Source organism: Heterobasidion irregulare, assembly GCF_000320585.1.
Source record: "Heterobasidion irregulare TC 32-1 unplaced genomic scaffold scaffold_07, whole genome shotgun sequence".
In the NCBI taxonomy this organism is placed as follows: Eukaryota; Fungi; Basidiomycota; class Agaricomycetes; order Russulales; family Bondarzewiaceae; genus Heterobasidion; species Heterobasidion irregulare.
This window is the reverse complement of record NW_009258203.1, coordinates 1,763,102-1,776,703: the sequence shown is the minus strand read 5'-3', so window position 1 is coordinate 1,776,703 and position 13,602 is coordinate 1,763,102. Positions and strand designations below refer to the sequence as shown.

The 13,602-nt window shown below is 51.6% G+C and overlaps 6 protein-coding genes across 6 annotated transcripts; 2 read left to right on the top strand and 4 right to left on the bottom strand.

The window, feature by feature from the left end:
- Positions 1–91: 91 nt before the first annotated feature.
- On the bottom strand, positions 92–2,847 carry HETIRDRAFT_155674 (Na+/H+ exchanger; the record flags this gene model as incomplete). The annotated part of the gene is made up of 6 exons (XM_009550282.1): positions 92–786; positions 898–1,678; positions 1,729–1,935; positions 1,994–2,070; positions 2,122–2,196; positions 2,593–2,847. The coding sequence occupies 6 exons, from the start codon at positions 2,845–2,847 to the stop codon at positions 214–216; spliced, it is 1,968 nt and encodes a 655-aa protein (XP_009548577.1). The 3' UTR covers positions 92–213.
- Positions 2,848–3,333: 486 nt separating this feature from the next.
- On the bottom strand, positions 3,334–4,930 carry HETIRDRAFT_477638 (uncharacterized protein). Its single transcript, XM_009550281.1, has 2 exons — positions 4,761–4,930; positions 3,334–4,692 (listed from the first exon to the last, which is right to left on the bottom strand). Exons 1-2 carry the CDS (start codon positions 4,815–4,817, stop codon positions 3,793–3,795), a joined length of 957 nt encoding a protein of 318 aa, XP_009548576.1. The 5' UTR covers positions 4,818–4,930; the 3' UTR covers positions 3,334–3,792.
- Positions 4,931–6,875: 1,945 nt separating this feature from the next.
- HETIRDRAFT_321565 (uncharacterized protein) lies at positions 6,876–7,439 on the bottom strand (the record flags this gene model as incomplete). Its single annotated transcript, XM_009550280.1, has 2 exons — positions 6,876–7,141; positions 7,259–7,439. 2 exons carry the CDS (start codon positions 7,437–7,439, stop codon positions 6,876–6,878), a joined length of 447 nt encoding a protein of 148 aa, XP_009548575.1.
- Positions 7,440–8,232: 793 nt separating this feature from the next.
- HETIRDRAFT_103424 (uncharacterized protein) lies at positions 8,233–8,751 on the top strand (the record flags this gene model as incomplete). Its single annotated transcript, XM_009550279.1, has 1 exon — positions 8,233–8,751. One exon carries the CDS (start codon positions 8,233–8,235, stop codon positions 8,749–8,751), a length of 519 nt encoding a protein of 172 aa, XP_009548574.1.
- Positions 8,752–9,334: 583 nt separating this feature from the next.
- HETIRDRAFT_147066 (cytochrome oxidase biogenesis protein) lies at positions 9,335–11,096 on the bottom strand. The gene is made up of 5 exons (XM_009550278.1): positions 10,914–11,096; positions 10,705–10,756; positions 9,851–10,657; positions 9,682–9,789; positions 9,335–9,627 (listed from the first exon to the last, which is right to left on the bottom strand). Exons 1-5 carry the CDS (start codon positions 10,967–10,969, stop codon positions 9,406–9,408), a joined length of 1,245 nt encoding a protein of 414 aa, XP_009548573.1. The 5' UTR covers positions 10,970–11,096; the 3' UTR covers positions 9,335–9,405.
- Positions 11,097–11,897: 801 nt separating this feature from the next.
- On the top strand, positions 11,898–12,878 carry HETIRDRAFT_453041 (uncharacterized protein; the record flags this gene model as incomplete). Its single annotated transcript, XM_009550277.1, has 3 exons — positions 11,898–12,085; positions 12,159–12,294; positions 12,369–12,878. 3 exons carry the CDS (start codon positions 11,898–11,900, stop codon positions 12,876–12,878), a joined length of 834 nt encoding a protein of 277 aa, XP_009548572.1.
- Positions 12,879–13,602: the final 724 nt, after the last annotated feature.

Sequence of the window (13,602 nt, the reverse complement as noted above, 5' to 3'; positions counted from 1 at the left end):
TTCAGTGGTGTATGGATGAATGGTGCAGTCTTTCGTGGACGCTCTTAGTGGACTCTGTAGGAGTTAACAATCTTGTATCCTCCATCGTTTTGAAGTATCTATAGTTGGATTGCATCCAAGAACGCCCATTGCTATGCACGATTGAAATGAAATCTGCGATACGCTGAACTCACACAATCGTATGCTAAAAAGAAAGAACCCCAAGTAACACCCTCACGGTGACTTTTGTCCACCTTCGCTCTCCCTCCGCAACATAGGACTTGGGAGACCCCGTTCCGTCCTGCTTTCTCCTCCCGGTACACCTCCAGGAGGCATAGGCATACCCGGTCCGCCCTGTATACCCCCCATCCGTATATTAGGCACACCCAGCTCGACCTCCGCGCCCTCATCTTCCTCGTTCACGTCCTCACCTGCACCCGCCATCACACCCATCTCGGCCCCGAGCCCGAGCCCTGTGGTCCGCCTCGCCTTCCGCGCGTGGAATGTTCGGCTGGCGGTAGCGTTCGAAAACAGCGGGATCAGATACCGCTCGTCAATAGTATGGAACCATTGCCCATCGCCCTCGTGGACCGTCCCCGTCCCTGCCTCCTCGTCGTGAGCGTTCCCGCGTGATGCCGACGCCAGCGGGAGGACCTCGCCGCCGTCCGAGTCGTACGACTCGCTAGAGGCGGCAGAGAACACGGACGCGGAGCGGATGGGCGAGTCCGACGATGCCAGCGCTTGGTGGTTGTATCTGCTGGGGCCAGCGTAGTGCGCGCCTACCCGTGCCGCAGCGTTCCCGTAACCCTGCTGCGATGCGAGGTACGCAGACGACGAGCTGCGTGGAATGCGATCTTCGTCTGCATAGCCGTTGCGTGCCCACCGTTGGCGGCTGTTCCACGAGCGCGACGGGGGGACTTCGTCCTCGCTACTCGAAGCGGCCTCATCCTCAACGCCTGTCCTAATACCAAGCACCTCGAGCATCCTGGCTGTCGTCCCGCCGAACATGACGACTGTGAGCACCACAACAACGAGCACGGTTGTGCGCAGGGTCTGAGCATTTTCCCCCTTGAATCCTGCAGCAAGCGCGACACCGACTGCTCCCCTTAGGCCAGCCCAGAACAGCATCATCTGATAAGAATGAGGTAGCTCGTCGGTACGCTGGCCCCGTGCGTGGCGGTGGAAGAAGTTGATAGCCTCGGAGAGCGGGAAGACGGCTGCGTAGCGGGTGAAGACGACAGCGATCGTCGTGATCACGATGAAGAGCGGCTTGACATAGTTCGTCACCTTCTCGGATGAGGGGGGACTAGTAAAGAGGGAGAGACCGAGGTATATGAAGATAAAGTTCTCGGTAAGTTGAGCGAGGGTCGCAAAGATGTATTTGGTCGTGCGCTGCGTCCGCCGGGACATCGTGTGGTATGCATAGTGCTTCAGAGTGATACCACAAAACAGCAGAGATACGATGCCAGACATGGAGATACCGTTAGAGAAGAAGTAGCAGGTGTATGCTGAGAGGGCCACCAGGCAAGACTCTATACCTGGATACAACGTAAGGGAGGAGTGCTTGAGGATCAGCGACATGGCGAGGCCAAAGCAGACGCCGAGAGCCATAGATACACTGAACGAGAGCAAGAAGATTCCAATGCCGTGGAAAATTGACGAGAGGAAGATTTCTGTCCCATGGAATTGTGATAATGTTCTGCAATTAATCAATAGATATCCGAAATTTACGGAGTGGGTGATACTTACTCGTACATAACGATACTGACTGCATCGTTGAGCAAGCTCTCCCCGAAGATGACGGTATAGAGTTTGGGGTCAACCTTGTATTGGTTGAATATGGCCAATATGGTGACTGGGTCAGTGGCCGATAATGTAGTTCCGAAAATGAGACATTCCAGCAAGGAAACGTCGAGTGACTCGAGACCGAGGAAAGAGTATATATACACTAAAACACTGTTCTGCGGGTGATATGTGTTCGTGTTACAATGGGGAAAATTGGGATACAACGTACCCGACACCGACAGCAGATATGAAAGTGCCAAAGAAAGCGAATGTCAAGATGGAACCAAAGTTTCGGAAGAAGTTTTCCTTTCAAGGTTGCGAGTCAGATAGCACAGAGGTGAATTGCGATCAACTCACTTGTTTCAACTCATAGCCAGAGTTCAAGATGATTGGCGGCAACAAAAGGTTGAAGAACAACGTGTGTTTGAATGTCTGTAGACCAAACATCAATGTGATTTCCAAAAAAGTTTTTGAAGAAAAGAAGGATAGGTAGCCCATAATCTCAATGCCTGGCAACAAGAATAATATGGGGATAGAATGCGGTTTGGACATTCCAAAATCCATATCTCCGTTCTTATCTCAGGCACCAACATCAGGCGTTCTTGGACTGCCTCTCTCATCTTGAGCGCCCGACTTAATGCGCTCGTAGGACTCGTCAACTGCGCAAGCTGCCACGTAGCATTGAAGATTTGGAGACCAAATGGCTGATAGCTTATTGAATGTAGTCACACGTCTCATGAATGGACACACGACGTCCTCGTAGAGCCCATCCTGGTCCAAGACACGCCGCCTGCATACACCTGGGAGTATATTTCTAGGAACACTCACCAGCATTTCCCTAATGAGATGTCCTGGTGCCAGTCGAACGACGAATCCGACCAGCATACCCGCTACTATAGATACCAGGGTCTCGTGCACGGCACGAATGCGCTTGATTTGCAGGTAGTACGACGTCCACAGGGAAAGGACAAGGAGCATGCAGACGAGGAAGAGCGACCATGACGAATAGAACTCTTCTTCCTCTGGAACGGGTGTGGAGGAAGCTGAGGGTGACGCTGCCAGCGTTCCGAGTGAGATAGACATGATCCTTGCAGATTTCGAGCACAGGTGTGCGCGCTGCGCCTATACTAGTAGCTCGATGGTGGCGGCGTTGTAGAGGAGAGAGTTGTCGATGAGCGCTGAGCGCAATACTTCCCCTCCCCATTGCCCGAATGGATTGATTTCGTAATCACAGCAGTCAGAATTACATATTCGCAGTCTCCGACTCCGTATCCCCGTGGCGATTCTACAGGATCCTACACATGATGCTGCATGCAGTCCAAAATACTATGTCGGCGCTCCTTAGCACTATATAGTCTCCGTGGCACCTTGAAAAAATAGTAGTCGCTATATTTGAACAGTCTTATCTTCTGATATCTCTTCAACAGCTGGCAACAATTATCATCGACAGACCCTACTTCATGAATACACTATATACTAGCCCCACTCCACTCTTTTTTCCTCTCAAATGATACTCCCATCTTGACGATATTGAAACTGCTTTTCCACGGAAGAATGAGTCCTCCGGCTGATGGATGAATGCCTATGATTCTATCGTATGTCAGATGTTGCCAGCGACACCGTACATACAGGGCGCATTCTCTGAATCTACCAAGCAGCTCCAAGCAGGCGTGCGTAAGGTACCGTGACACCAAGACCACCGTACCGATCCCTCGATCGATCGACGACACGCACGTATCATTCCCCAGGGGTATATGCTCGCAAGACGACAGCAAAAAGATGAAAAACGAGGAGAAAGGGAAAGATGCCAGGCGAGTAGGCAAATAAAATGAAATAAAACTGTTACGGCCAACAACGTATAGTTAAATAGGGGGCAGGCGGCAGAGTGAAGAAAGAATATATGCTCGGGTGCGTCCACTTCCCACCGTATGATAAATAACATGCACTGGCTTTCATCATCCGTGTAAGTACTCGTGCGAGATGCCGATATTCACCGTCACCCTCTTTGACACTCCTTCCTTCACTCCTTTACAAGACCGCGACCGCGCCGGCAAAGAGGGAGCCGAGCATAGCGCCCGCCATCGCGACCTTGCCGTCGAGCGAACGCGGCGCAGCGCCGACGAGTCCGCTGGAAATGCTACCGCCCGCAGCCTGTACAGAACCCTGGAGGAACGAGCTTCCGCAAGTGGACTCGATACCGCTGTACAGGTCACTCTGGCCCGAAAGGAGAACCGAATTGGCGATGCCAGGGGCGTAGGGGACGGACGCCTCGAAGGTCATGTAAGCGGTCATAACAGAACGCGTGCACGTGGTGCAGAGCTTGGAGGAGGAAAGAGTGCCGTCGAGGAAGAGGAAAAGGATGTTGGACTCGCGGTAAGTGGTCACGTTGGGGATAAGCGCGACCTGGGCGGTCTCAGCACGACGGGAGACGCTCTTGGAGCTGATGGAAGTCCAGAGTGTGTCGGCGATGGAGGACTTGCTGCCGCTGCTGCTGGTCGACACGCGGACGGAAGTGGCGTTAGAAGAGACGATATCAGAGAGTGTGGTTACGCAGTAGCGCCCGCTGTCATCCTTGGCACAGATGGCCGTCTTGAGGGGCGTGAGTGCGTAGAGGACATCATAAGTGCGGATCACGTCCTGGTTGGAGCTCGACGTAAGCTCGGCAGAGCACGCCGAGTAAAAGCTGGCGAGCTGGCTGCGAATGGTGCTTTCATCACACGAAGTAGAGCTCCCGCAGACGTTATTAAGTGCGGTCGAGATGGTCGAGGCGGATGGGGAACCTGTCGCATTAGAGCTCGGGCCAAAGTCCGTGGTCGCGCTGACCAACGGGGCGAGGCAGGACGAGAGCGTCGAGTTCGAGTTCAGAGTGGTGAGGAAGGAGCTGCAGCCGGAGCTGATACCACTGGGAATGAGGGGGTTGGATGAGGTCTGTAATACAAGGTGGTAACATCGTCAGAACAGAATCAACGTGAACAATAAGACGATGTGATATTGACCGACGACTGTGCCAAGGCTCCGGTGGCGAGGAGGGAGATGAAAGCGATAGATTTCATTGTCAAGAAAGACAAAGGAGTGTTGAATGAGCGACTGAGATATGTACGACGACGAGGTCGAGGTAGGGGAGCGTGTCTGAAGCGTTGCAAGGGCGTGCAAAAAGTATGCAGTCAAGAGGCGCTGGGAGATGTGACTTGACGGTCGTCACAACAACCCCAATTCGAACCTCCCCGCGTGGCTTGGCCCTTTCTTTCTTTTCCGTCGGCCACTGCAACCCGCGTCACTGCACTCACCGCCTTGCGAAAATCAGAAAACAAACATGTCGCAAGCTGCCTCTTCCGGATTTCACAGGAATGCATCGTAATACCAGACCCATCTTGTGTGGAAATTTATGTGATCCATCAGTGATAGGCTAAGCATACGATCAAATGCAGAAGGATTCAGAATCTGGGGTGGGCAGGGTGGACCCATCGACGCCTGAGCCTATGTCTATATATACGATTTTCTCTAGCATTTTTCTCGTCCGCAGTCCAAGTGTCACGCAACAGTATGCACCGTAGCGAAGCGATGTCGCTGAACATAACTTCAATCGAACCAACGTGCCAGGGCAACACCACGGGCTTGGTCCCAGCACTGTCTCAGCCCCAAAGAAAAGGGATCTGAATGGTAAATTGGTAGCACCCGCAACCAACCCCGAGAGACAGAAGATATACAAACTGCACACCTCACAGACATGAAGAGGCCAGTTTGAACGGGGAACAACAAAGACAATCGTAGAACCTAAAACAAAGCAAATGCCAGATGAACTTCCTCACAGTGCTTCTTCAGGAGAAACGATAGATAATCTTTCAGTTGCTTCTTACTGTGTCCAACGCACAAAAAAGCTATACCAGTTGCTTCGTTGCCTCTACAGACTATTATGTTCGGGGTCGGATAAATCGTGCATCAGGTTCGCTCGCAATACTCGTCGATGCGTCTATCAGCAAGACGCGCTCATTGGGCTCGCTGACGAACATATCTCCGACGAGCAAAAGAAGAGTCCCGCCCCCGGTCTGTCACTACACCAACAATCAGGATAATGATCACATGAAAGCGAAGGCGAAGAGACGCTCGTACGAGAGGTGTCAACATTCAGTATGTGCGTGTTCAGCGTGCACGGAAAAATAGTAGCATTCAGAGGTCAATACTCACACGATCATTTCATTGATATGCGACACGATATGTGTTCCAGAACCATGATCTCCCAAAGAAGCGGACTGGCCACTCGAGGTTGATGAGGTACTTAGCAGCGCAGCGTAAACCGCAACCGAAATAGAATATGAGTACCTCTTGCCTGGGTTGTTTGGTGATTGATGGGGATGTTGGAGTCAAGGTTTCTCTGAGGCTTTGAGAAGCGATCTTGGTTTTTGGATACCAAGATGGTGACAAGAATGCCTTGGAACAGATGCTCACCCCTGAGAGACCAGATCAGACGCGAGCAGGCGACGCCCTGAGACAGAATCGGTCGACGTGCCAGGAATCGACATACACAAGTCATATTTTCAAGGGTAAGGAAAACGTGTGCTGGTATCGCATAGAACCAGGGTCGAAAATGCTCCTCAGGAAGACTAATAAATCGATGGGGATCAGTTGGTCGGAGAAAGGCTTGACATGCTATCTAGAACATACAGTCTGCTGAACATACCTGGCCGTGTCCGGGGTGATTTCATAGATCAACTTGGATGTGCGGCCCACATTTTGATCAGGAAGTGTCTTCCTTAAGCCGAGCTCGGTACGAGTCGAAGAGGGCCGTGAGATGAGAAGATGGTGCGCGATTTCCACGAAGTGTCTCCAAAGTGATTATCCTCCCCTTCTCCATCGAGCGTTTATTTTGCCCGTTAGTTCAAGCTAGTTGGCGAATCTTCATTTAGTAGGAATAATATGCCAAGTTCAATTGGGGTAAAGAAATGAGCATACTAGATCTCCCCTTTATGCGATTGCGCGCGGGGATGCTGTCTGTCTGTCGGACCCTGTATTATCACTCAAAGGGGATAGCTCGGACCATTGTGGTCCAAGTAGGATGTGATGCTGTAACCGACATCTGTGAAATCACCGTTCGATTCCGTTTGGAAGGCTGGCTACGAGATTGTCAAAATAAGTACCAACATCCCAACTTCTGTCGCCCCCACGACACCTGCCACGGCCAGCACCACCCACCCAGCCGTGATGAACGGCCGACCAAAATTTTGCTTGTCCTCCTGGCCCTTGGTCGGCAACGGACGCAGGTGTTTGCTCGGCCCATTGCTGTCTTTGTACATGTCTGCAAAGTCGTGTTGCGAATGCCGCGCGCGGAGGAAAGAGCACAGCAAAAGCATCCCAGCAAGAGCTGCGTATAGGATACCTACTGCGAGTTCGGATCCGGATTTCACACGCAAGGCAGCAGGCAAATGAGGCGAGTTGAGTCAACGAGGGCCTCGAGGGGCTATCAGGTGCACAGGGAACGAGAAAGGGGTGAGCTCACTTCGGTAAAAGCGTCTGTCAAAGAGCCTCAAAACCGTCAGCGAGTATCCGAGGTTGACAAGGGCGGTCCGAAGGTATGCGCCATTGAAAGTGCGCTGTCGAGCGCGAAGCTCCACGAGTTCGTTTACATCCTCAGCAATGAAAGATTGGGCTCGGTGACCTCTTGAAATTTTGGGGAACATATCAACGAGTGCGATCATCAAAGCGATAATTTCCTACCTGTATCGATGGAGGCGCCTCATATTCTTTGCATGATCTCGGAGGACGTCGAAGTGTTCAGTCGACGCTTCGGGGTTCGGGGACGGTTGTGACTTCATCGAGGCACGAGGCGCCACATGCAGCCACGTGAGAATTGTTACTTGATGGTCCTTGTGGGTCCACTTGCACCTGTTCCACTTCCGCCAAACGTTTAGCTCATCTCCCCCGCAAAGAACGACACAGGCGTCATCTGCTGCCTCGATATACTAGTCCGTGACCCTAAAGGTAGTGGATTAGGCTATCGAAGATCCTTCCATTGACCCTCATACGGTTCAACCCACTTTACACGAATACACGGCAGGAGGGCGGCTAATCCGCTTCAACAGGCCTGCTTGCGTGAATCTTCACAGCCCAGTTGGGACAACAAGATACGCCCCTTCTCATCGATCGCCTCTAGCCCCAGCTCGGCGATTACCTATCGCACTGATGAAGCGATATAATTGCATACTCCCCTCTCACCCATTGTGATGCTCAAGGCTTGTAGGAGGACAGCGTGCAACCTTCTAGGAGTCCGTGCCAGGAGCTTAGGTCAGATAGCTTCACTCCATTCCATCTGTTCAGCATTCATTCATGTCTACCATAGGAGTCTTCCGACACCTTCGTAGGCGCTCAGACGGATTGAAGTCACAGGCGCAGAGGCGTAGTATGTCGCTCGTATCGCTGCACTCGTGTCTTCCTTGTTCATGCACTTGTATTTGTACCCCCTAGTCATCGACCATGAATGCACAACAAGTTACGCTTGAACCCAGCTCCTTGTATGTCTTCACACAGCCGCTACTTCACGGCGCCTTTCATTGGGCCTTCATACATACCGACGCACATAATCATGCAACCATACATCACTGGGCAGAGCAGGATCGAGGTCCCTATGCAGAAAGCTACCGCATGCAGGATCTCGCTGCAGGTATGAACAAGCTCCGCAATGCGCCTGTCCTCGGATACTTCAAAGTCGAAGGATATGCCGCCGTAGACCTCTCGATCTTCGCGCGTATATGCCAGGACACGTTCCCCTCTGGGTGGGCAACCGTGCAGCAAAACCGTGCGCGCGGCCTCTCTTGCCGCACGTGGGTCGTGGCAGTGTTGGCGGGCATGAAGGCACAGAGGCTCCTCAGCCGACGAGATTCAGCGGAAGACATCGAGCGCGCGATCAAGACCCGCAGTGCCGAATTTGATGTGATCTACATGAACGACTTCCTCTGGCAGAGAGCATATCAAACTGTCGTCATAAGCATCTGACGCAGCTGCATTTCAATCAGGAGCGGCGTTGACTGGATTTAGTACTATATGACGCATATCACTGGGGGAGGGGGGTGGAGGGGGATGTCGGTTCTTGCCGTATCCTCGAACTTTATTACCAGATACATTGTAAGACTACTTGACCTCTATAATTATTTGCTAGTATTGATACCATTACCAGGATCTTCGGCAACAGTGGGTTTTCTCTATACTAATTAGATACACGAGAGCTAGCTAAATCGGATAGTAGAAAAGCTGAATTTTAATATGACACCATAGCCAAGTGGTTACGGCGACAGATTAGAAATCTGTTGGGCTTTGCCCGCGTAGGTTCGAATCCTGCTGGTGTCGTGTGCAATATTTTGGGGAATTTTTTGTTTCGCTATTGACTGCGAAGGCCTGAAGACCGAAAATGCCTCTATTTCTTGTAAAGTTATATTGTCGAAGGTCGGGTAAGTTCTCGACTGAGTGTATATCTACACAATTCTTCAGCATGGTAGGTTTCTCAATGAGATCCACAAGTCAAAAACTAGTTTCGAACTGTGGTCTTGAACCGACATTTTTTGACATGAATGATCATGCGGAATGATCAGAGTAGGGAAGTATTGCATTAGCCCACTATCATAAGATATAACTACGCTACATCAGCTCGTCTCACCACTTGCGCTTCTCGGTCGCCTTCTTCTGTGCCATCTCGCTCTGCTCCCGGAAGTACTTCTTCAGGTGATTGATTGATTCCATGAATGTGACAGGTTTGAACCCTGCATTTTTGGGTACGACGGGGATATCGAAGAAGCGGCGGACGGCGCTGCTGCGCAATACGACGGTCTGGAGAAGCATGGCGAGCACACCCGTCAGCACGTAGAGGTTCAGGCCCTGGAATGGCCGTATGAGCTCTGTTTAAACGTCTGAAGAGAGGTGATCGCTCACGGCCGGGAATGCGCCCATAAAGGGAATACTGAATACTGAGATGACTCTAAAGAAGTTGATCATATGGGCCATGGTCTGACGATCGCCAGCGAAATCACTGGCCCCCAGCTAAAACAATGAAACATAATCAGACAACCACAAGGGCTCGTATTCGTGCAAGAGGACGTACCGTCAACTGAGCGTTCATGCACACAGCAGCGGCGATGGGCAAGATATAGTATGGCTCCGCCACCGTCAAGTCAGGGAGGAAACTGACCCCACTCCACATGAGCTGCTGAAGCGGCAACGTGCACAGGCCCTTCACGGCGAAGAACATGCCTAGCGTCACTGGTAGCTGCACGAACGGCGTTGCGAGCATTGGAAGCATACTGACGCCCGCCTCCTCGTAAACCTTTCTCTGCTTTAGCGCGACCTTTTGCATTGCCAACGGGTCTCGCGTCTCGCGCGAGCGGTTCAATTCGTCCTTGATCTGCAACAGACGCCCTTGGTATGGTGCGAGACGGGCAGAATTCCGGAGCTGCTGAACGGAGAAGGGGAGGAGCAGCACACGGGAGAGAACGGTGCCGGCGATGATGGTATAAAACCAGGGCATTCCGGTGGAGACGTTGATTATCTCCAACATCCATTGACAGATTCCTGAGGGGGTCCAGTGCGCGAGGCCGAGCGCTGCGAGGTCCCCATACTGAAGCGGTGCTATACTGATAAGCGTGTCGGAAATCGACGACGAAGCGGCGATTGGTGCGGAAAGGTCGCTATCCAGGAGGATGGTGCTGTCTGCAGGGAATGCCTCAGAGAATCCGGAGGTCGCGTTTGCGGGCACGGCGGCTTCCGGCGGAGCTTGCTCAAAAGTAAGCTCGGGAACGGAGGGCTGTGGTGGTGGTGGTGGAGTGGGTGCGGAGGGTTTCGAGGAAAATAGCCAGAGGTTACGCTTCGCTGAGGGCGCGAAAGCGGATGGCCGTGGAAGCGGTCGTATACGCTGCACATCATTCAATGGGTGATTCAGCATAGTATGGGTTGACATACCTGATGGTTAGATGTGGATAAAAGTCGTGCATGAGGACTTGGAGCGAACGGCCTATGCAAGAAAGAAGTGTCAGAACGTTGAAGCTGACGGGTGCTTCATTCAATGTCTGGAACGGAGCCTGCTACATTTCCCTCAAATAGGCGCACAGGTGACTGATACCTGCTCTTGAACCCAAACATCCGAAACTCAAAGGAAACCAATAACATACCGCACACCCACAAGCCGTCGACACTGCATTCTGCTCAAAATTCCAACGCTGTTCATTTTGGGAGGCTTCCTGAGGACCACTGTGATCAAGCTGAGAAGTGAGAGCTGATGAATACGTGGCCTCGACTCGCGTTGTGAACGAGCGTCAGATCCAGGGGGAGGGGGAGACCGACTCTCGTGTCACGACAAACAAAATTGACATAGCAGAGGCTCGCCAATGCCGTCGCCTGCCGAATGTGCCGACCCGTTGCCGGCCCCCACCGGGTGCAGCTGTGACCAGTCGAATGTGTTGGCTGTTAGCCATGCAATTATTACCCTTGATCGAATAGGAGTTGAAATCAGATTGCTCATTGAACAGCATACTGTGCTGTTCATTCCCTATGTTGAAATGTCTAACAATATCTATTGTGGATTTTCATGCTAGGGCATTGGGAACACCACAGTTTGACAAAGAATTCATCAAAGAAGTCATCCAAATAACGGCACTAGGAACTTTTGCACATCCTTCAATTGAGTACTGCACCATTTGTGAAGAATACGTGGAGGCTCCAAATGGGATTTTTTGCCATATTTTCTGGGGATAAATATACAAACTATGTCAAGTTGTAATTCGGTGTAAGCGAGAAAGCTAAAATACCATAGTTTGACCAGGAAGTGGGCTAAGGAGGCCTGTGAGGCCTGGTAAGGGACAATGAGATACGAACACTCTAGGTACTTGATCAATAGTAAAATTAAATATAAATTGTTTTTGTCGATAGATGCAAAACGACACAATACCATCAACGGGGGTCGAACCCGCAACCCCCACCTAACTACATCGTAGGAAGGTGATGCGCTACCATTGCGCTATGACGGCGACAACAATAATGAATTTTACCCACATTGGTAGAGCATGTTTCTTGCTGGACTCCGCCTCGATACCTTCATTTCTCGCTCACATTCGTTCAAACACCCATTTCCTCAAAACCTGCTTTATTACTGCGATATGACGGGCAAATCAATCAGCACGGGGACGCTCAATCTCCGGTTTATGCAGAATGCGCGGCGTAACGAGGAGCTTGCACAGGCCGAAGCAGCATCAAAAGTTCAGATCCAGGACGAGTCGTTCTGGGAGGTGTCGAGTGCAGTACGGGAAGCATGGGGCATTGCTGCTGGCGCACAAAAGGATTCTCAGTGAGTATATGCGCACAAATCTATTAAACTGTCCAGCTTGCTGAACCATTCGCGTTTCTTTTACGTGTTTCAGTCTGGCCGTGGTGCACGAAGCATCTTACATCCCATTCCTCTTCCCATCTGCATCCACGTCTGCGGACACAACTGATCAGCCAAAGCTGAGAGGACGTAGAACATGGAATAAACATGGAAAGGAAGTGACCGAAGCCGTAGGCACCCTGCTTTTACTCGTGAAGACTTCTGGGGAAATACTCATTCGAAAATCTTCTTCACCGTCAATCAGGACACCCAGCCAAAACCAGAAGATTCCTCCGCGAGTGCCACCGAAGATGCATCCTCCACTTCATCTCGCTCCAAACCCTTGAGACATCTAACGTCGATCTCGGGCATGGGGCCGCCTGCTCGCAGCACCAAAGAAGGGCGCGAATCCAAAAAGCCTACATCGCGCCCGGCGCAGACAGCACGGGATGTCATCCGCGAGAGCGGTCGCGTCGGGACTGACCTACGCAGCTCACGAACAGAACCCACATCTACGCATTCTCTGAGTCCCATACCCTCCGACACTAGAATGTTTATGAAACCTGCTGGCGTCGACGAGCCGAGTCTAAACAAGGGCAGGCGTCCACCGAAGACTGAGGAAGATGGTGGCATTGTATATGGTGCCCGAAGTAAGGAAAAAATTCCAGCTTTGAAGCGGGCGAGGACCGAGCGCGCAGAGGTGAATATGTTTTCAGGTGATGTGAGAGATGAAGAGGGCAAGTCTCGGAAAAAGAAGAAAAAGAAGGCGGAATAAATGAGATGGCGTGCAGGTATGCCTACTCTGCCTCAAAACCTCTGTCTTTCGCTTTTCTTCGACCCATTTCCAACAGAAGCCCCATTTCCAACAGAAGCCAGCTAGATCATTGTGCTCTAGCCATCAATTCTTTCTATACTTGGCACAAGTCACAGCCGCCTTGTCCCCTATCTCTAGTCTCGCCGTAATATTCGCATCGGCGTCTTCTCTTGATGGTCATATAGCAAGTCTTCTTTACGTCTCACGTCGATCTTAAGGCAGTACGCCGTTCACTCAGTCGCACCCTGTGACCTGCTGGTTCATACGATGCGTCCATGGAGCCCGTTGATACCCGGATTTTCGATTCCAATTCTGTGTTTGGTCACGGGCGTATCCTAGATCCTGTTCTCCTCAAAAAGTTGTGGGCGTTCACGAGAAATCACACATCTCTCGTTTGATCTACCTTCTCTAGTCACTCAGGGGCTTCTACGCGTTCTAGTGCTTCAATTCCGTCTCAGTTATGACGCAGAGTATACAATGACAAAAGACGCCGCCGAGACCGTCCTGCCCCGACCAACCGAGAGGGCAGATGAGCATCAAGTGACGGCGATGCCGCAACATTCTTTACATGGGTCGACATGTGCTCGCAGACTACAACCTCTTTGAATCACCTGTCCAACTCACCGCGGGCTGCATCAGCGGAGCCATCGATACTCATTACGCATGCCTGAGTTGAACGGGCGAA